The sequence below is a fragment of the Plecotus auritus genome, assembly GCF_963455305.1.
Source record: "Plecotus auritus genome assembly, chromosome: 8".
NCBI classification, from domain to species: Eukaryota; Metazoa; Chordata; class Mammalia; order Chiroptera; family Vespertilionidae; genus Plecotus; species Plecotus auritus.
In genome coordinates this window covers 63,925,667-63,948,765 of record NC_137782.1, presented here as the reverse complement: position 1 = coordinate 63,948,765, position 23,099 = coordinate 63,925,667, and the positions used below count along the sequence as shown (strand labels likewise).

General features: G+C 43.9%; 1 protein-coding gene across 1 annotated transcript in view; it reads left to right on the top strand.

The window, feature by feature from the left end:
* The window catches only part of KIF3B (kinesin family member 3B), a 47,175-nt gene that overhangs the window by 14,643 nt on the left and 9,433 nt on the right, over positions 1 to 23,099 (top strand). The window contains exons 2-5 of the mRNA XM_080683013.1: positions 12,662 to 14,121; positions 17,381 to 17,482; positions 17,695 to 17,817; positions 17,925 to 18,043. Of these exons, the coding sequence (XP_080539139.1) occupies positions 12,718 to 14,121; positions 17,381 to 17,482; positions 17,695 to 17,817; positions 17,925 to 18,043 (1,748 nt within the window). The 5' untranslated portion in view covers positions 12,662 to 12,717. The remainder of the gene's footprint in view (positions 1 to 12,661; positions 14,122 to 17,380; positions 17,483 to 17,694; positions 17,818 to 17,924; positions 18,044 to 23,099) is intronic.

The window sequence follows — 23,099 nt, the reverse complement described above, 5'->3', positions numbered from 1 at the left end:
AACCTGGGTATGTGCCCTTGCCAGGAATTGAACCTGCCACCTTTTGGTGTATGGGATGATGTTCCAAGCAACTGAGCCACACAAGCCAGTTTTTTTTTTGTGTGTGTGTGTGTTTTAATTTTTTTTTATTTATTGTTTTTTTTTTTTACTTTTTAAAAAATATTTTATTGATTTTTTACAGAGAGGAAGGGAGAGGGATAGTTAGAAACATCGATGAGAGAGAAACATCAATCAGCTGCCTCCTGCACACCCCCTTCTGGGGACGTGCCCGCAACCAAGGTACGTGCCCCCGGCCGGAATCGAACCTGGGACCTTTCAGTCCGCAGGCTGACGCTCTATCCACTGAGCCAAACCGGCTAGGGCGTGTGTGTGTGTGTGTGTGTGTGTGTGTGTGTGTGTGTGTGTGTGTGTGTGTGTGTGTTTTTAATGTAAGCCATGGTTGGATGGCTTACTTGGAGCATTTTCCCATACACCAAAAAGTTGTGGGTTTGATACCTGGTTAGGGCGTATACCCAGGTTGCGGGTTCCATCCCGATTGGGGCACATAGGGTAAGCAACCATTGATGTTTCTCTCACATGGATGTTTCTCTCTCTCTCTCTCTCTCTCTTTCTTTTCCTTCACCACTCCCTTCCTCTCTTTAAAAACCAATAAAAACATATCCTTGGGTGAGGATTTTAAAAAAAAGTAAAATGGGTGTGATTTTTTTAGAAAATTTATTCTTTTTTTTTTTTTTTAATATATTTTATTGATTTTTTTACAGAGAGGAAGGGAGAAGGATAGAGAGTCAGAAACATCGATGAGAGAGAAACATCGATCAGCTGCCCTCCGCACACTCCCCACTGGGTATGTGCCCGCAACGAAGGTACATGCCCTTGGCCGGAATCGAACCCGGGACCCTTGAGTCCACAGGCCGACGCTCTATCCACTGAGCCAAACCGGTTAGGGCAGAAAATTTATTCTTTAAAAAAAATATTTTTTTTATTGATTTCATAGAGACGGAGAGAGAGAGAAGCATCAATGATGAGAGAGAATCATTGATCAGCTGCCTCCTGCAAGCCCCCTACTGGGGATTGAGCCCACAACCCAAGCATGTATCCTGATGGGAAATTGAACCCTGACCTCTTGGCTCATGGATTGACTCTCAACCACTGAGCCACACCAGCCTGGCTATTTTGAGAAATTTTAAACATTCAGAGAATAAATAGAAAACAACTGGAATTGACAGTTAACATTTTCTTTTATTTACTTGCAGCCTCATTTCTCTTTTTTATTCTCTTGGAAGAAAAATGATATTATTCATAAAATGGAAATATTCTTCCCATTTCTTTTTTTTTTTAATAAATCTTTATTCAGATTATTACAATTGTTTCTCCTTTTTCCCCCCATAGCTCCCCTCCACCCGGTTCCCACCCCACCTTCTGCCCTTACCTTCCCCCCACTGTCCTCATCCATAGGTGTATGATTTTTGTCCAGTCTCTTCCTGAACCCCCCCATACCCCTTTCCCCCTGAGAATTATCAGTCCACTCCCTTTCTATTCCCCTGATTCTATTATATTCACCAGATGATTCTGTTCCTCAGGTTTTTAATTCACTTGATTTTTAGGTTCACTTGTTGATAGATATGTATTTGTTGTTCATAATTTTTCTCTTTACTTTTTTCTTCTTCCTCTTCTTTAAGAATACCTTTCAGCATTTCATATAATACTGGTTTGGTGGTGATGAACTCCTTTAGCTTTTTCTTATCTGTGAAGGTCTTTATCTGCCCTTCAATTCTGAATGATAGCTTTGCTGGGTAGAGTAATCTTGGTTGTAGGTTCTTGCTATTCATCACTTTGAATATTTCTTGCCACTCCAGTCTGGCCTGCATAGTTTCTGTTGAGAAATCAGCTGACAATCGTATGGGTGCTCCCTTGTAGGTAATTAACTGTTTTTCTCTTCCTGCTTTTAATATTCTCTCTTTGTCTTTTGCTCTTGGCATTTTAATTATGATGTGTCTTGGTGTGGTCCTCTTTGGATTCCTTTTGTTTGGGGTTCTGTGAGCTTCCTGGACTTGTAAGTCTATTTCTTTCACCAGGTGGGGGAAGTTTTCTGTCATTATTTCTTCAAATAGGTTTTCAGTATCTTGCTCTCTGTCTTCTTCTGGCACCCCCATAATTCTGATGTTGGTACGCTTGAAGTTGTCCCAGAGTCTTCTTACACTCTCTTCAACTTTTTGGATTTTTTTTCTTTTTGCTTTTTCGGTTGATTGTTTTTTGCTTCTTTGTATTTCAATTCTTTGACTTGATTCTTGTGTTCCTCTAGTCTCTCTTGGGTCTCTGTATAATATTTTTTATTTCAGTCAGTGTATGTTTAATTTCTAGTTGGTCCTTTTTCATATCTTCGAGGGTCTCGTTATATTTATCGGCCTTTTCTAGGATATTCTTGAACAGCCTTATAACCGTGGTTTTGAATTCTATATCCAGTCGTTTGTTTTCCTCCATTTCTTTCGTTTGTGATCTGTTTCTTTGACGCCGCATTTTCACTGCTTCCCTGAGTTGGTAGGGTAGATTTGTGTGCTAGGTTTCCTATATGGCCCAGTGGGTCGGCCTCTCTAGTTAACCTGAGGTGGACACTCTTGGTGCACCCCTTTGTGGACTGTGTGTACAGCCTTGTTGTAGTTAAGTCTTGATTGTTGTTGGTATCACTGGGAGGAATTGACCTCCAGGCCAGTTGGCCGTAAGGATCAGCTGTGTCTATGTTGGGAGAATTTCGGTGCTGGAGACAGCCTTATAGGATTAGACTTGCCAAATTGCATTAGCCTCTGTGCTCAGCTTGGATGGGGTGGAGTCTCAGGGCGGAGCAGACAGTCTTGGCTTCCAGTCAGCCTTGCCCTTGCGCGCGTGCGCGCCTGCAGACCTCTGCCTTCCCTGGCTCCCGAGTCTCCGCCTGAGAGTCCAGATTCCCCCCACAAGAGCATGGGTCCCCAGGGGCTCGCCTGGAACTGGGGTTCAGTGCAGTCAGAACTGGGGCTCAGTGCAGTCAGGAGCTTCGGACTCCCTTCTGCTAGGGAAAGCCTGTGGCAACCTCCGCAGCCTTTGTGCACACTGGTGTGCGCGCCTCCAGAACCCTGCCTGCCGGGGCTCCCCCAGGTCTCCCCCGGGTCTCCGAGTCTCCGCGTGCCTTTCTCTCTACCTGACAGTCCAGACTCCCCCTGTATGAGCCTGGGTCCACGGGGTTTCGCCCGGGACTGGGGTTCAGTGCAGTCAGAACTGGGGTTCAGTGCGGTCGGGGGCTTCCTTCCCCCTTCCGCCAGAGAAAGTCAGCCAGGCTCTCAGCCACCCTTCCTCTCTGCGCACACAAAGACCCTTTGCCATACCTCCAATTCTCTGTGAACTTTTCTCTTTCCTTCTAGTTGTAGAATTTTCACTCAGCCAGCTTTCCTGTGGTTCTGGATGGTGTCCGTTCTGTCTTTTAGTTGTAGTTTTGAAATTGTTGTGCGTGGCAGCAGTTTAGGTACTTACCTATGCCGCCATCTTGGTTTCTCTCCTATTCTTCCCATTTCTAATCCCATTCTCCACACTTCATCCTGTCCAATATAATAAATCATTATATATCCTACTATTCCATTTTTTTACTTATATGGACATGAACACAGTAGTGTTTTATGTTTTTCTTTTTTTGTTGTTGTTTTATGTTTTTAATCATAATTATTTCTCTACTAGAGGCCCAGTGTACAAATTTGTGCATGGGTGGGGTCCCTCGGGGTGGCCTGCCTGTGGGGATCGGCCTGAAACCCGCAGTCCAACACCACCTGCAGCTCCTACTTGCCGCTCCCGTTCATCCCAGCCCCACTGCGCCTGTCGCCCACACCAGTGCAGCAGTGTGAGCCCTGCGACTGTTGCCCTCACGAGGGGAGTGGCCTGTGGGATCAGGCCGAAACCAGCTCTCTGACATCCCCCGAGGGGTCCCAGATTGCGAGAGGGCACAGGCCAAGCCGAAGGACCCCACCAGTGCACAATCAGGGTTGGAGAGGGACCGTGGGAGGGCTCCAGGGCGTGTCCAGCCCATCTCACTCAGTCCTGATTGGCTGGACTCCAGCAGCAAGCTAACCTACTGGTCGGAGTGTCTGGCCCTGGTAGTCAGTGCACGTTATAGCGAGCAGTTGAGCGGCCTTAGAATATCATTAGCATAGTATGCTTTGATTGGTTGAACAGTCGACCGGACGACCGGACACTTAGCATATTAGGCTTTTATTATATAGGATAGCTTGCATCTTTTACTCAACTTGTTTATTTATCCACTAGAGGCCTGGTGCACAAATTCATGCACATTGAAAGGAAATTAATTAGAAGAAATATTTTAATATCACTATTCGCCCTTTCTCTATAATAGAAGTGTCAACCAAATTCATGAGTGACAATGACAGATCGAAACACACACGTGATTGGCACCATCAAGAGCTTTATATGTATTGCACATGTGCGAGTCAACTTGGCCTTTTATAGATATAGAATAAACTTGCTTAATTAGACCTGCTTTCTGATTTAGCTAAACCTTTTCCAGCCCAGTGAAGCACCCCAACTTCTCTTTCAGGTAATTGTCAGCAACACAGCAGTAAATATCAACATGAAGCAGATTATTATTGTAGATCACTCGGGGAGAACAAAGGGTAAAATATTTAACTGCAGCAGTGTTTGACTATATTCTGTGCAGTGAGAAAACCTGAAGTCATTTTCAAGGTCCACCATTTCTTACTTCTTTTCAGTTGGGTCAAGTTTCTAAGCTTTCTAAATCTTCATTTTCCAACGAATGAAAAGAAAATAGGATTCTACCGAGTGTCCTATCTCCGTACTCCAGGACTTCTGTGAGGATCAAATAAGATGAGGCACAGGAAAACACTTCACACACATTTGGTTAAAGTGTGAAATGTTTGCACCTGGCTATAAAGCAAGTCATGTTTCTGGGCTGAAGAAACTGCAAGGAGGCTAGTCATCACTAGGGAGAGGGAGCTGGGCATTATTACATGACATTATTACCTGGCGCCCACAGCCACCATTTCAGGGCTGGACTGGGCTGTGGGCTGCATTTTGCACCATGGGGTCTTGGCATGTCAGCTGTGATTTGGTGGGCTGTCACTCCAGGGTGATGGTGGGGCCTGTGTCCCACTTGGGGGAAGCCGAGTGTTGCTTTGTGGGTGCCTGGTCCACGGTGCCGTTACTCTGTGCACATCATGGCAGCTCCTGCATTGAGCATTTGCCCCCTGGTGGTCAGTGTGCATCATAGCAGATGGTTGGACACTTAGTCTTTTATATATCTATATATAGACTAGAGGCCCGGTGCACGAAATTCATGCACTGGGGGGTGGGGGTTGTCACTCAGCCCAGCCTGCACCCTCTCCAATCTGGGACTGCTGGATCCCAACTGCTCACCTACCTGCCAGCCTGATCACCCCCTAACCACTCCCCTGCCAGCCTGATCAAGCCTAACTGCTCCCCGCCGACCCCATTGCCCCCAACTGCTCTCCCCTGAAGGCCTGGTTGCCCCCAACTGCCCTCCCCTGCCGGCCTGGTCCCCCCCAACTGCCCTCCCCTGCAGGCCTGGTCAGCCCCAACTGCCCTCCCCTGCAGGCCTGGTTGCCCCCAACTGCCCTCCCTTGCAGGCCTGTTCCCCCGCAACTGCCTTCCCCTGCTGGCCTGGTCACCCCCAAATGCCCTCCCCTGCCGGCCTGGTCACCCCCAACTGCCCTCCCCTGCTGGCCTGGTTGCCCCCAACTCCCCTCCCCTGCTGGTCTGGTTGCCCCTAACTGCCCTCCCCTGCTGGCCTGATTACCCCCAACTGCCCTCCCCTGCCGGCCATCTTGTGGTGGCCATCTTGTGTGAGGGCATGATGGTCAATTTGCATATTACCTCTTTATTATATATAGGATGTAAAAATATACAGGGTATGGCAAAAGTAGGTTTACAGTTGTTCAAATGAAAAATAGTACAATAATTAATAAATAATTTAAGAATAAACACCCCTAGCTGATTTGGCTCAGTGGATAGAGTGCTGGCCTGCAGACTGGAGGGTCCCGGGTTCAATTCCAGTCAAGGGCATATGCCCAGGTTACAGGCTCGATCCCCAGTAGGGGTGTGCAGGAGGCAGCCAATCAATGATTCTCTCTCATCATTGATGTTTCTATTTCTCCCTCTCCTTTCCTTTCTGAAATCAATAAAAATATATTTTTTAAAAGAAAGAAAAAAATAAACTGTTTTGCATACTCACTATTGTAAACCTACTTTTGCCCCACCCTGCCATCACTAATTCAGTGTTGGCAGACTTTCTGTAAAAGATCAGGTAGTAAGTATTTTAGGTTTTTGGGCCATACTGTCTCCGCTGCAACTCCGCAGTTATTCTGTTTTATAGCTAATGCAGCTATAGATAATAGGTAAATAAAGGGTTATGGCTGTGTTACAGTAAAACTTCCTTTACATAACGGGCTGTGGGCCAGATTTGGCCTGTGGGCTGTAGTTTACTGACCCCTGCTCTTAATTTATTTTTTTTTAACTACTGAATAGTATCCTGTCTGTATATGAATATACTATGTTTTATTTTTTGATTCCCCTATAATGGATGCTTAGGTTGCTTCCCGTTTTTCTACTATTTTAGCAGTGCTTCAGAAAGCATCTTTACGCGCCTTTGCAAAGGATTTTCATCAAGATAAACACAGCTGTAAAAGTGGAATTGCTAAAGGTTTTTTTCTTTTCTCTATTTTAATTAGAGGTGGGCCAAATAAAATGCTTCAGGTAAAATGTGACCAGTTGTTGACCTCAAGCCTAGGATATCTATAGGAAGCCATTAGTTTTCAGACATCAATCCACACCTAGTTCTAGGATTTGAGGTAAGACTCCATGAGGCCCTGACTGGTTTGGCTGAGTGGATAGAGCATTGGCCTGCGGACTGAAGGGTCCTGGGTTCGATTCCTGGGTTAAGGGCATGTACCTTGGTTGCGGGCGTATCCCCAGGATGGGGTGGGCAGGAGGCAGCTGATCAATGTTTCTCTCTCATCGATGTTTCTAACTCTCTATCCCTCTCCCTTCCTCTCTCTAAAAAAAATCAATAAAATATATATTTTAAAAAAAAGACAGATTCCATGAGAACTACCAAAGGTGAGGGTGTGTGAATCTAAACAGAAAAGAGTTGGAGAATGGTCTGGAATAATGTGGCTGCCCTGAGAAATGTGTAACTGATTTCCTCTGAGGACAAAAGAGATGAAGTTAGCAAATTTTCACATGCAGTAGCCATTTAAAACAGTACTTGTTAACATCAGATTGACAAGTTCTAGCAGAAAAAGTATTTAGGATGAAGGTGATTAGCTGCTGACCTGTGATTCCGTCTTTCCTGGCAATTCTGTGAGTTCCTTTAAAGATTTATCACTGTAATTAGAGTGGCTAGAAGAAGAATAAGGAAGGTAATAAAGTAAAGAAAGAGTATCAGGGCATTCTTCCAAGAAAACCCTCTTCCTTGAGGTGGATCCAGAGCAGGATTTTAAGCCCTAGTGACAGGAAATTAAATTAGTCCATCTTCCTGAAATAATACATCAATAAAACATGACTAGTTCAGTTGAGCTCATTGAGCTCAGAAAAGAAATGGTGTTCTGTGTTCTGAGTTGAGATTTAATTAAGGGGACTGGGGCTTTGGGAGTTCCTTCTTTTTAAGAGATTTTTAAGATTATTGTAGGTCATTATCATGCCTTTGTTTTTTATTGTTTTGGAGAGCTTAAAAATATATAAGCAGCTGAACATCATTCAGCCTGCTGCAGGCTTTTTTTTTTTTTTTTTTTTTTTTACAGTCTTGGGGATACATTGTTTTGATAGGTAAAAGCTGGATAGCCCTGCCTCTTCAGAGGTATATAATGCAGAAGAATGGGTCATCTTCATTGACCCATTCCCCATCTACCCCGTTACATTTCTCTTACTCCTTCAAGTCTGGATTCTGTCGAACTGTCCCACGCACTGCAGCAGAGACCTCCCCAAAGGAGGCTTAAGGGCCTGGGGTTTGAGCTTGGCACCTAGACATTTTGTTAAAATGGAGGGAGAGACAGGCAAGGGATCAGCCACAGCTGTAATCTGGGGGCCATTCCCTGGAAAAGAAAAGGAGACGCAGTAAACAGTCTGGCCATTCTAACATCTGGTTCCTTCTCATCTGGCAAAATTTTAATAGCATCTAGAAGATGATGAATGAAAGGGCTGCCTTTTACATAGTTTTTTTTTTTTTTTTTAATATATTTTATTGATTTTTTTACAGAGAGGAAGGAAGAGGGATAGATAGTCAGAAACATCGATGAGAGAGAAACATCGATCAGCTGCCTCTTGCACACCTCCCACTGGGAATGTGCCCGCAACCAAGTTACAGTTTTCTTTCTTTTTTGTAATATTTTTCAATGTGCTTTATTTTCTTTTTTCTAATTCTTTTTTTTTTAAATATATTTTATTGATTTTTTACAGAGAGGAAGGAAGGGAGAGAGATAGAGAGTTAGAAACATCGATGAGAGAGAAACATCGATCAGCTGCCTCCTGCACACTCCCCACTGGGTATGTGCCCGCAACCAAGGTACATGCCCTTGACCGGAATCGAACCCGGGACCCTTCAGTCCGCAGGCCAACGCTCTATCCACAGAGCCACACCGGTTAGGGCTTTTTTCTAATTCTTTATTGTTGAAAGTATCACATATGTTCCCCCCCAGCCCCCCGCCCTGCCCCAGGCCTTTACCACCCTATTGCCGGTGTCCATGGGTTATGCATATTTGCATACAAGGTTTTTGGTTGGTTACCTTCTGCCCACCCACCCTCCCCTGCCTTCCCTCCAATATTCTGCACCCTGTTCCATGCTTCTATGTCTCTGGATCCACTCCATTCATCATTTTATTTTGTTACTTAGATTCCACATATGAGTGAGATCATTTGATACTTGTCTTTCTCTGACTGATTTATTTCACTTAGCATGATACTCTCCAGGTCCCTCCATGCTGTCTCAAACTGTAAGAGATTCTTCTTTTTTACTGCTGCATAGTATTCCGTGGTATAAATGTACCACAGCTTTTTTATCTACCCATCTACTTGGCACTTGCGCTGTTTCCAGATCTTAGCTATGGTAAATTGTTCTGCTGTTACATAGTTTTCTTTAAACGGCTTGAGATTTGCTCAGTTGGGGTGGCTCAGTTGATGAGTGTCACCACGTGCACCAAAATGTTGCTGGTTCGCTTATTGGTCAGGGCACTTACTGGTTTGCAGGTTTGATCTCCGGTTGGGGCACGTACAGAAGGCAACCAATCATTGATGTTTCCCTCCCTCCCTCTCTCCCTCCCTTCCTCCCTCCCTCCCTCCCTCCCTCCCTCCCTCCCTCCCTCCCTCCCTTCCTCCCTCCCTTCCTCCCTCTGTCTCTCCCTCCCTGCATGTCCTGGGATGAGGATTAAAAAAAAGAGGGGGTGGCTTGCCCTGGCTGGTGTGTCTCAGTGGTTAGAGCGCCATGTCTGCCTATGCACCAAAGGGTCGAGGGTTTGATTCCCAGTCAAGGGCACATACCTGGGTTGCAGGTTGTATCCCTGGCCCTAGTCCGGGCACGTGCGGGAGGCAGCCAATTGATATGTCTCTCTCACATAAATGTTTCTCTCCCTCTCCTTCCTTCCCTTCCACTCTCTGTTAAAAAAAAAAAATTAACAAAAAATATTCTCTGGTGAGGATTAACAAAAAACAAAAATGATTTGAGATTTACTTCTAATTGAACATTGGTTAGATATTTGGATCTCAGTTTAATCTAATTTATTTTTTTAGGATGATTATTCCCAGTGGAAGAAGAGAAAATGTTAGTGTAATGATGTTTAATGCCTAAAATTAGGGCTGACTGGTAATCTCTGGAATGACCCTTTGACGGGGCATTTGGATGAATCTGTATTAATTATTTTTTAATCCAGCTTTATGTTAGTTCACAAAGCATTTCTGTCTTTCTAAGTGTCTATTAGTCTCACAATTATTTTTTTTATTTTATTTATTTATTTATTTATTTATTTTTTAAAAAATATATTTTATTGATATTTCACAGAGAGGAAGGGAGAGGGATAGAGAGCTAGAAACATTGATCAGCTGCCTCCTGCACACCTCCCACTGAGGACGTGCCCGCAACCAAGGTACATGCCCCTGACCGGAACCGAACCCGGGACCCTTCAGTCCGCAGGCCAACGCTCTATCCACTGAGCCAAACCGGTTTCGGCTTATTTTTTTTTTTTAGAGAGAGTAGAAGGGAGAGAGACAGAGAGAGAAACATCGAAGTAAGAGAGACACGTCGATTGGTTGCCTTCGCACACGCCCAGGGACTGAGCCTGCAACCAAAGTACATGCCCTTAACCCGAATTGAACCGGGACCCTTTAGTCCACAGGCCGATGCTCTGTCCACTGAGCCAAACTAGCTAGGGCAGTGTCACAATCATTTAAAGGAAGGACAGTGATTCCTGTTGTGCATATTTTACAGCAAAGGGGTTCAGGGAGGGTAAGAAGTCTTTGGTTCGCCCTGACCCGTTTGGCTCAGTGGATAGAGCGTCGGCCTGTGGATTCAAGGGCCCCAGGTTTGATTCCGGTCAAGGGCATGTACCTTGGTTGCGGGTACATCCGCAGTAGGGGGTGTGCAGGAGGCAGCTCATCGATGTTTCTCTGTCATTGATATTTCTAACTATCCCTCTCCCTCTCTGTAAAAAATAAAAAAATATATTAAAAAAAATAGAAGCCTTCAGTTCTTCATGCTAGACAACATAATTTTATTACATGTAGCAACTAGAAGAAGTACGGGAATAACTTTTTATGTTTCCATATGCTTAGCAGCAGAATAGGTTTTTTGTTTGTTGTTTTTTGTTAATCTTCACCTGATGGTATTTTTCCATTGATTTTTAGAGAGAGAAGGGAGGGGGAGAGACAGAGAGAGAGAAACATAGGTGTGAGAGAGAGACATTGATTGGTTGCCTCCTGCATGGGCCCCCAACCAGGTCCGGGGATCGACCCTGCAACCAAGGTACATGCCCTTGACCGGAATCGAACCTGGGACCCTTCAGAACACAGGCCGGTGCTCTATCCATTGAGCCAAACCAGCTAGGGCAGAATTATTTTTTTTAATGAAAGACCAATGGGAGACATTGACTTTTTATGTTTATTAAACTTCAGCATATATGCCTAGAGTGGCCCGTCACTGCTTCACATTCTCCAGCCCTTTAGTTAGCAGAGAATAGGTCATTCTCACAAATAAAAAGTATATTGTTTTCACTGCTCTAAGTAGCTATTGAAATTACAAATGTGTATGTCCTGTGATCCAGGAATTGCACTTCTCGACATTTATCCTTGCAGGTATACTTTCCCACACATGAAAGGATGTGGTCCTAGGTTTTTCATAGTAAAAATCATATATAGCTTAAGTGCTAGGGTAGTGGTTAAATAAATTATGATGCTTCCATACAGTGGGATATGTAGCTGCTTTCATAAAGAATGAGACAGCTCTATATTTCCTGATGTAACAAACTCCAAGATACATGGTTTAGTGAGAAAAAGAAGATGCAGGACACTGTGTATAACATACTATGCTTGTGTACAAAGGGAGAGGGTAAGTATATATTAATACCTACTTGCTTGTTATACATTAGCTAGTTCAGGAAGATTAAAATTTAATAACACTTGCCCTGTGGGAAGGGAACTAGGTGGCTGGAGAACAGGTGGCGTAGAGGGAACTGTCACCAAAGGGTCTTTTGAATCAAGAACTATGTGAGTTACCTATTTTTAAAAAATATATTTTATTGATTTCAGAGAGGAAGGGAGAAGGAAAGAGAGAGAGAAACATCAATGATGAGAGAGTATCATTGATTGACTGCTTCCTGCATGCCCCCTTTTGGGCATCGAGCCCACAACTCGGGCATGTGCCCTTGACTGGAATTGAACTCAGAACCTTTCAGACCATAGGCCAACGCTCTATCCACTGAGCCAAACGGGCTAGGCCTCAGCTACTTTTTTCACTTAACAACATATCTTAGTGTAGGACTACATTTAGATCAGCGCATTCTTTATAGTAACTACATAGGATTCCACTACATATGTGAAATATATTTAATTTATTTAATCAGCCCCCTCTTGATGAGAATTGAGGTTGTTCAATCTATTGCTGCCATAACAGATATCCTTGTATCTGTAAGATAAATTCTTAGAAGTACAACTGCTAAATCAAAGGTATGTACATTTAAAATTTTGATAGATAGTTCCAAATTACTCTATGCAGAGGTTTTAGTAGTTCAACAGGATATAAGATTACTCAGGTTTTTAAAAGGTTTCCAGCTGCCTCAACCTGTAACATAAGATAAAACATTGGTTGAAGCGAGGGCAAGCCAGTTAACACTATTGGTGGACTAGAGTTTTTATTTTTTCCACTGAAGTTGGTTAAGGTCCTGTGAGAAAATATATAGTGTAGTAACGTTATTAAATGTAGCTGTCTGCCCTAGCCGGTTTACTTTTAGTATTGAAAAATTAAAAATAAATAAAAAAATGTTTTAAGTAAAAGAAATGCAGCTATCAGAAGGTTAGCAAGATGAAAGTGACATGGGTGTGTCAGTTGCTATTGGGCAGCCTTCTATGACAACTGTCCTGTCCTTACTTACTTTTGCTTTTTTTCTAGGACCTTAGCATCCTGAGACATCATAGCCTTCAGGGTTGACCTGGTCAGAGTTCATCATGTCCAAGTTAAAAAGCTCAGAGTCAGTCAGGGTGGTGGTTCGCTGTCGGCCCATGAATGGCAAGGAAAAGGCCGCTTCATATGACAAGGTGGTAGATGTGGACGTGAAGCTGGGGCAGGTGTCTGTGAAGAACCCCAGAGGAGTGGCCCATGAAATGCCCAAGACCTTCACCTTTGATGCAGTGTATGACTGGAATGCCAAGCAGTTTGAACTCTATGATGAGACGTTCCGACCACTTGTGGACTCCGTTCTGCAGGGTTTCAATGGGACGATTTTTGCCTATGGACAAACAGGGACTGGGAAAACTTACACAATGGAAGGAGTCCGTGGTGACCCTGAAAAAAGAGGGGTCATCCCTAACTCATTTGATCACATCTTCACCCATATCTCTCGATCCCAAAATCAACAGTACCTGGTCAGGGCTTCTTACTTAGAGATCTATCAGGAGGAGATCCGAGATTTGCTCTCAAAGGATCAGACCAAAAGGCTTGAGCTCAAAGAGAGGCCTGACACTGGAGTGTATGTGAAAGACCTGTCTTCCTTTGTCACCAAGAGCGTGAAGGAAATAGAGCACGTGATGAATGTGGGGAACCAGAACCGTTCTGTTGGTGCTACTAACATGAATGAGCACAGTTCGCGTTCTCATGCAATTTTTGTCATCACCATCGAGTGCAGTGAGGTGGGCCTTGATGGAGAAAACCACATTCGTGTAGGGAAGTTGAACCTTGTAGATCTTGCTGGCAGTGAACGGCAAGCCAAGACCGGTGCACAAGGGGAAAGACTGAAGGAAGCGACCAAGATCAACCTGTCCCTTTCAGCCTTGGGTAATGTCATCTCTGCCCTGGTGGATGGCAAAAGCACTCACATTCCATATCGGGACTCAAAGCTTACCAGGCTCCTACAAGATTCTCTTGGTGGCAACGCTAAAACTGTGATGGTGGCCAATGTGGGGCCTGCCTCTTACAATGTAGAAGAAACTCTGACCACTCTGAGATATGCCAACCGTGCCAAAAACATTAAGAACAAGCCAAGGGTCAATGAGGACCCTAAGGATGCCCTCCTTCGAGAATTTCAGGAAGAGATTGCTCGGCTCAAGGCTCAGCTAGAAAAACGGTCCATTGGCAGGAAAAAGAGGCGAGAGAAGCGGAGGGAAGGTGGTAGCAGTGGTGGGGGTGGGGAAGACGAGGAGGATGAGGGAGAAGAGGGTGAGGAGGAAGGGGATGATAAGGATGATTATTGGCGGGAACAGCAAGAAAAACTGGAGATTGAGAAGCGGGCCATTGTAGAGGACCACAGCTTGGTTGCAGAGGAGAAGATGAAGCTGCTGAAAGAGAAGGAGAAGAAGATGGAGGACCTGAGGCGGGAGAAGGATGCTGCCGAGATGCTGGGCGCCAAAATCAAGGTAATAGACTCCTCTTGGGCCTTTTTTTTTCTTTCAAATCTTTTTGTTTTTATAAAAAAAAACAAAATGACATGAGGGATGATGTTTCTTTTGGTTTTTCATTCCCAGTAGCTCCATGATATCCAGTGCCCAATAAACATTTGTCAAATTGTATTGAATGAGGAAGAATAATGTTTTCAAATTTAAAAAATTTAAATATTGAATTCATAGTAAGAATAATTATTGCATATGTGCAAGGTATAAAAAGCAGCATTAAAACTAACACCGTATTACCCTCCAACCACCCAGTGTAAGAAATAGAACAACAGCCATATCTTTATAAATTCTTTGTGTCCCTCCTCACCCACCAGGTGATCATCTTGGATTTGTTGGTTAATTTCCTTTATAGTTTCCCATATATGTATATGTCTCTAAATAAAGGATAGTTTTAGTTTCACATTGTTTTTGACTTTCATATAAATGGATTCTCACTGCTGCAATTTGCTTTTATTCACTCAACGTTATGATAATGAGATTTATCCACATTGATGCCTATAGCTGTGATCTATTCATTATTACTGTTCTGAGACTTGCACGGTATTCCATTCTTCTGAGAGAATGGGTTGTTTCCGTTTTCTGCTATAAACGTTCTTGTACTTGGCTCCAGGAGAACAGGTACATACAAGAATTTCTTGTCTGACACTGCTAGGTCCTAGAATATGTGCAGCTTCAACTTTACTAGATAATGACACGTTGTTTTCTAAAGTGGCCCTGTGAATTGAAACTTCTACCAGGAGCATGAGTTCAGGTTGCTCCTCATCCTTACCAACACTTAGATTATCAGACTATAGTGTTTTGTGTATCTAGTGAATATAAAATGGTAATTTGTGGTGTATATATATACTAGTGTGTGTGTGTGTGTGTGTGTGTGTGTGTGTGTTTTAATTGATTTTTAGAGAAAGGGAAAGGGGCAAGACGGAAACATTGATGTAAGAGAGAAACATGAATCAGCTGTCTCCTGCACGCCTCATACCGGAGATAGAGCCCACAGCCCAGGCATGTGCCCTGACCGGGAATCACACAGACAACTCTTCAGTGCACAGGATGACACCTAACCAACTAAGCCACACCATCCGGGCTCATTGTTGTTTTAATATGCAGTGCAGTGACCACACAATATACAGGACAGTTTCATCACCTCCCAAATGCTCCCTGTAGTCAGTCCCTCCCCCCAACCTTCAACTGTGCAGTTGCTGACCAGTATTCTAGAGCAAGGAGGTTCCCTGTGTTGAATCTTCTTTCTGGTGGCAGTGTACTACTCCATCAGGTGCCTGGACCCTGGGCTGTTGCAGGGCGTTAAAGGCAGAGGAGGGTGCAGAGCTTGCCCTGGAATTCTAGGATGACCACTGCCTGACCACAAGCCAGAATTCCTTTGACATGTTGGGTTCTATCTCATTGAATTTATGCAAACTTTTTATTTCTACTCTAAAATGTATGTATGTTTATTAATTTTAAAAGGACAAGTGACCTCTCTCTCACCTCCCCTTCCCCTGCTTTATGAAGCCATGGACTTTCCTGTGGCTCATAGTAGCCCTCACACAGAGCTGGGTACTAATTTACTTCAGAGACAGGGGTCCTTTCCAGGACTTTCAAGACCTAATGTGAAAATGGATTCATTTACAACACAGTTAGGAGATTACTCTATTTCAGGGAGGGGCTTTCTAAGGGGTTCCATTAGTGTTCCAAACACTGTCCCACCCTCCTAACTCCTGCACTTGAAGTGTAACTGGGAGTGCCCATGTTTGATTTGCATGCTGTGTTTTAGGATCACATCTGTTATCTAGGCCCAGGAACACCTAGAGTCTCTAAACTACCTGGTGTATTTAGGCAACTCTCAAAGCCAAATGTGGCAGGACTCAGCATTACCTCAAGGTCACTGAATCTCTTAACACACTTTGTCTATGGGAGAATGACATTACTCCTGTCTTTCCCAATCCCTCACTGCTGTAAAATAATAGGGCAAAAGAATTTAGAGCTGGAAGGTGTGTGGGTGTGGGTGTGTGTAGCAGGGGGGTGGTAGCAATCAGTCCCACCCCTTTGTTTTAAGAAGAGAGGACACAGTCTCAGGGACTCACAGAGAGATGGCAGCAGGGCTACAGTTAATATTTATGTTTCTTAAAAGCAAGGTTGTGGAGCTTTTAGATTCCATGCTTTCGGGTGCAAATCATTCCAGTGGCTTCAACCATCATCTAAATGTTGAAGACTCCCAATCTTATAACCAACCCAGAGCTGTCTCCTAACACCCAAGCTGATAGCCTCTGCCTACTGGACATTTCCACAGAGATGCCCCCAGCCACCCAGCGTCTGCTCCTGCCTTCCTTTTATCAGACAAATCAGACTCCTAGGAGCTGCCTCTCCCTCTCCCTTTGGGCCCACTCAGTCCCACAGCCTCTGACTCCTGTCTCATCATGATCTCTTGGACCCATGATCCCCTTTGCTCTTCTCCTCCACTACTGCCCTAGCCTAGGCCTGGACCCTCAAAACAGCCGCCTGGCTGGTCTCCCTGCATTCAGCCTGCCCTTTTCCAGGCACTCTCCTTGTGGCATGGGAGCAATGTTTCTAAAACACAAATCTGATTGTGTACCGTCATGCTCAAAGAACATGTCCATGTTTGCTGTGGTTCTCAGGATCAAGTTTAGTCTCCCATAACAGAGCTTTGAGGTTGTTGAACTGACTGACCCCCGATTGCTTTGCCAACTTCATGTATCACCACTCCCTACCCTACCCTCTCACACAAATTTTTTTTCTTGGCTGATTTCTCTTTTTACTTCAGCACTCGTGTAGATGTCTCTGAGACAGGGAACTTTTCCTGACTCCCTCCAAAAGCCTAAATTCTCTCCCTCCTGTGTGCCTCTCCGATTATTACTTGTTTTTTTCCCTCATGATGGCTTCTGACCCATAAGTAAGAACCTGCTTACTTGTCTGTGGCCCTCAGTGGACTCTCAGCTCTGCTATTCACACTGAAACAGTTTTTTGTTAAAAGAAAGCCAGAGTTGGTGTATGTCTGGAGAAGATGTATCTTCTGTATTTCCAAGGTGGAAGTCCCCTCAGCCCCATCGCAGTGATGAGCAAGACACAGCTGAACACAATGTATTTTTCTCCGGAGTCCACCCCCTTTGCCTCAGTCCAGGAAGAGGGAGAAGCAGCTCCTAGGAGTCTCCTCTTAGAAGATACATTCTGAGGGAGACCATTCACAAGGTGGATTCTACTTTTTTCTCAGGCCATGGAGAGTAAGCTGCTTGTTGGAGGAAAAAATATAGTAGATCATACCAACGAACAGCAGAAAATCTTGGAGCAAAAACGGCAGGAAATTGCAGAGCAGGTAACTTTTCATTCCTGTTTGGGGAGAATGTGGAGGGTAAGGCACATTAATGCTACAAAGCAAATATCTCTTGTATTAGACTCTTCAGAGGGAATGGAAATGAGCTGTGGTAGTCCCTTCCTAGTGGGAGACTGATCTGGAGCAGCCCTGCCCTATATTCTTGTGTAGAAATTGTCTCTAGGCAAGCTGATGAATTTTGGAATGTTGCTCAGAAACGTCGAGAAAGAGAAATCCAGCAACAGATGGAAAGTCGAGATGAGGAGACCTTAGAACTTAAAGAGACCTACAGCTCGTTGCAGCAAGAGGTGGACATCAAGACCAAAAAACTCAAAAAGGTATAAAAGGAACCAGGCCAGGCAGAGGTGTCTTGGGACTTGGGGGAAAGGGAGAGCTCGTTGTCTGGAGGGCCACCCTCCTCATCTGCTTCTCCCTGGGGTTCCAGCTCTTCTCCAAGCTTCAGGCAGTGAAGGCAGAGATCCATGACCTCCAAGAAGAGCACATCAAGGAGCGACAGGAGCTGGAGCAGACTCAGAATGAGCTCACCAGGGAGCTGAAACTCAAGTAAGTTCTGGGCCCTCCATGGCGCCCCCCAGCCATTTGCTGGGTTGTTGTTTGTTAAGTAAGAAATACTTCCCTGAGAACAGGGTCCCTTCTCTCCAGCTCATCTCCTGTCACTTTGTACTCTATTGTTGAGAAAGTCACTTTCTGTCTATGGACTTCATCTGTGAACTGAATGATTTTACTACATGATCTCCAAGTTTCCTTCCACTCTACCTTCCTAAAGCCTTTCAGGACTCTGGCCTCACCTTTATCTATTGATAAGAAGGAATCTTTTATTAACTAGAATTTTCTGAATGGTATAGAGAACACCCAAATGCCCATCACCCAAATTCAATGATAAACCATCTTTTGTCATTTTTCATAAAAATATTTGAAAGCAAACCTTACTTCATGTTATGTCACTCCTGCATTCCTGCATACTTATATGACCACAATGCAATTTTTAAAAAGCTTTGTTGAAATATAATTCACATATTATACAGTTCACCTACTTAAAGTATACAAGTGAGTTTTTAAAAAATATTTATTTTCCTCGGCCAGGTAGCTCAGTTGGTTAGAGCATTGTCTCTATATGACAAAGTTGTGGTTTCAGTCCCCAGTCAGGGCACATACAAGAAGCAACCAATGAATGCATTAATGAGTGGAACAGAAAATTGATATTTTTCTCTCTCTCTTTCTTTCTCGCTCTTTCTCTCTTTCTTTCTCTCTCTTCTCTCTGCTTCCTTCACTCTTTTGCCCCCTTCCTCTCTCAAATAAATTAAAAATATGTATTTTTAGCCTGGCCAGTGTGGTTCAGTGGTTGAGCATTGACTCAGGTACCAAGAGGTCACTGGTTCAATTCCCGGTCAGGGCACATATCTGGGTTGCAGCTTAATCCCCAGTAGGAGGGAGGCAGCCAGTTGATGTTTCTCTCTCATTGATGTTTCTCTCTCATTGATGTTTCTATCTCTCTCCCTTCCTCTCTCTCTGAAATCAATTGGAAAAAATATATATATATGTGTGTATGTGTGTGTGTGTGTGTGTGTGTGTGTATATATATATATATATATATATATATATATATATATATATTTATTTATTTATTTTTATTTTTATTTTTATTTTTATTTTTATTTTTTTCTGAAAGGGAGAAAGAAGAAACATTGATGTGAGAGAGAAACATCCACTGGTGCGTCATGCACACAACATGACCGGGAATCAAACCGGTGACCTTTCTGTTTTTTTTGTGTTTTTTTATAAATATATTTTTATTTATTTCAGAGAGGAAGGGAGAGGGAGAGAGAGATAGAAACATTAATGATGAGAGAGGTCATTGATTGGCTGCTTCCTGTATGCCCCACACTGGGGATCAGACCCACAACCTGACTGGGAATTGAACCATGACCACCTAGTTCATAGGCTGATGCTCAATCACTGAGCCACGTCAGCCAGGCCCAAACCAGCGACCTTTCGATGCATGGGAAAATGTTCAACCAACTGAGCCCTACAGGCCAGGGCCATTTCCGTATAAATTTTAAGATCAGCTTGTCAATTTCTGAAAAAAAGCCAGCTGTAATTTTAATAGGGACTGTGTTGAATGTGTAGATCAATTTGGAAAATATTGTCATCTTATCAATATTGTGTTCTGATCCATGAATATAGGATATCTTTCTATTTATTTAGAATTTTGTTTTCTGTCAAAACTGTTTTATAGTTTTCAGTGCACAGCTACTTGCACTTCTTTTGTTAAGTTTAAACCTAAATATTCTATTTTTGATGCTATTTATATGGAACTAGAGGCCTGGTGCACAAAATTCATGCACGGGGTGGGGGGGTGTCCCTCAGCCCAGCCTGCACCCTCTCCAATCTGGGACCCCTCGAGGGCAGTCAGACATCCCTCTCACAATCCAGGACTGCTGGATCCCAACTGCTTACCTGCCTGCCTTCCTGATTGCCCCTAACCGCTTCTGCCTGCCAGCCTGATCACCCCCTAACCACTCCCCTGCCAGCCTGATTGATGCCTAACTGCTCCCCTGCCAGCCTGTTTGCCCCTAACTGCCCTCCCCTGCAGGCCTGGTCACCCCTAACTGCCCTCCCCTGAAGGCCTGGGTCCCTCCCAACTGCCTTTCCCTGCAGGCCTGGTCACCCCCAACTTCCCTCCTCTGCCATCTTGGTCACCCGATCGCCCCCAACTGCCCTCCCTTGCAGGCCTGGTCCCTTCCAACTGCCCTCCCTGCTGGCCATCTTGTGGTGGCCATCTTGTGTCCACATGGGGGCAGGATCTTTGACCACATGGGGGCAGCCATCTTGTGTGTTGGAGTGATGGTCAGTCTGCATATTACTCTTTTATTAGATAGGATAGAGGCCTGGTGCACGGGTGGGGGCCAGCTGGTTTGCCCTGAAGCGTGACCTGGATCAGGGTGGGGGTTTCCTTGGGGCGTGAGGCAGCCTGGGCGAGGGGCCTGTGGTGGTTTGCAGGCCGGCCACGCCCCCTGGCGACCCAAGCCGAGGCCCTGGTATTTGGGGGTTTATTTATCTTCTACAATTGAAACTTTGTAGCCTGGAGTGGAGCCAAGCCTTCTGCTTGCTCCGAGGCGGCAGCCATTTTTTTTGGATTTATGTATCTTCTATAATTGAAACTTTGTAGCCTTAAGTGGAGGCCTGGGCTGGCCAGGGTGTGCAGAAAGCTTGGCTTCCTCCATCACTGGGGGCAACCGTAGCCTCCTGCTCTTTCCAGCTCCGTGGCTGCCGCCATTTCTGTTTGGATTTATGTATCTTCTATCATTGAAACTTTGTAGCCTTGAGTGGAGGCCTAGGCCGCCAAGGGCAGGCGGAAAGCTTGGCTTCCTCCATTGCTGGGGAAACCCAAGCCTCCCTCCTGCTCTCTGTGGCCGTAGCCATCTTGGTTGGGTTTATTTGCATATTCGCTCCTGATTGGCTTGTGGGCGTGGCTTGTGGGTGTAGTGGAGTGGTGGTTAATTTGCATATTACTCTTTCATTAGATAGGATTGTTTTCTTAATTTTCTTTCAGGGTACTACAGTTGATTTTTTATAGAATATATTGTCTTTCCACCTAACAAAATTAACATTAAGTTTCTCAGTATTTTCTCATACCCTGTTCATATTCAGATATTTTTGGTTTGTTCATATTCAGATCTATATGTGTCCCACATATTGCATTTGGTAGTTATGTCTCTTAACTTTATTTTAATGTGGAGCAATCCATTTCTCTGTTAAGAACTTATTTCCTAGTTAACTTGTTGAAAAAGTTGGGTCAGGTAGCCTGTAGAAATAGCTCACATTCTGGATTTGTTGGTCTGCTTCTTCATGGAATTGTCTAATTTGTGTCTGTCTCCCCTATTTTCCTTTAACTGAAAGCTAGCTCTGAAACACTGGTTCTCAACATAGAAATCATCTCAGGAGTTTGTAAAATGATTCTTGGGCCCCACCCCAGAAATTTTTATTTAATTGCTCTAGGACAGGGTCCTTAAACTTTAGCAGGCACCAAAACACCTGAAGGGCTTGTTAAACACAGATGGCTGGGCCCCATACCCAGAAAGTGTGATTTGGTGTCTGGAAAATGGCCTGAGAATTTTCCTTTCTAACAAGGTCTAGTTGTTGCTCTTGCTGGTTCAGTGAACATACTTTGAGAACCATTGATCTGTCATGAGATCTGGACAAGATAATTTTTAGAACTCTCTAAATGATATTAATGTGCAGCTTGGCTTGAAAACCATTGAGCTAATGGTTTCAACCAATAATGATCTTTGTCTGGATCTTTTATTTCATTAGGGGTTACAAAATGATGTTTTTCTATATCAGTCCTCCACCACAGCATTAGCTGGAATTTTTCTTTAAAGAAGAACTTTTCAAAGGGATTATTTTAATAACCACATGTTAAATTTGGAAAGGAGCCCTTTAAATTAAATGAATGGCCTTGACCAATGTGGCTCCGTTTGTTACAGTGTCATCCCATACACCAAAAGGTGGCAGGTTAGATTCCTGTAAAGACACATGCCCAAGTTGCTGGTTCGATCCCCAGTCAGGGAGCATACGGTAGGCAACTGACTGATGTTTCTTTTCACATTGATGTTTCTCTCTCTTTCTCTCTATCTCTCTAAAATCAATAATTTTTTAAAGGGTTGAAATTAAAAAATATTAAATGTATGTATCAGTCCTCTTTCTAGGTATGAACACCTGGAAAAAAAGATCAGAACAAAACATGCCAAAATATTAATAATAGCTATTTCTGGATAGTGAAATTGTGTGTAATGATATTTTTTCAAAATTTCCAATGTGTAAATAGGCCCTTTAAAATCAGAAAAAACAAATACGTTATGAAAAATAATTTCTTAAATGTCAAGTAAAATGAAGAGAAAATTTAATCTCTCCAGAATACTGTTTTTTTCCCCTAATGAAGGCATTTTTAGCTCTTACTTCTTTTGAATAAACAGTGAGTCAATCTGTTTTTTACGGCCAGTACCCTTCACCTCTGGTGTTTGTTGTGCGTCTCTCTCACGTTAACACCCCTTTGGCATTGTTCTGTCCTGAGGTTTTGAAAGAGTGAATGCAGAAATGTGGCGGGAGATAGTCATCACCATGGTGAGACACAACCCACTGGGCTCCTCTTTCATTGTTTGCCATGTTCCCTGGCTTCTGACACAAACTCTTCTCAGGAATGGTCTTTATTCTGAGAAGTCTAAGGGACTGAAATATTTGGTCCTACTCTTTGTCCTAGTGATTAGAATGTGAAATTTTCCATCTCTGGCAACAATCCAGGGGATTGGAGGAAGGCAGTTTAATTTCTAATCTGTTTTCAGCATGTTGGAAGTTAATGAGCTGGGTTAGCAGTACCAGTGTTCCTCCAAAAGTTACTTCAAATAGCACAGGTTCATTCCAGTATAGTCCAGGCATCATCTCCCTCTTCAGTTCTTTCAGCTCCTCAAGCTACTTCTCCTTGGGTAGAAGTGACCTCTCTATATTCCTAGGGCAGACCACTGTCAGCACCTGTTATACCTAAGAGTGCTATACCATTACCTCTCTGTCTCAGGCAGGGACCAAGTATCATTCATGTCTG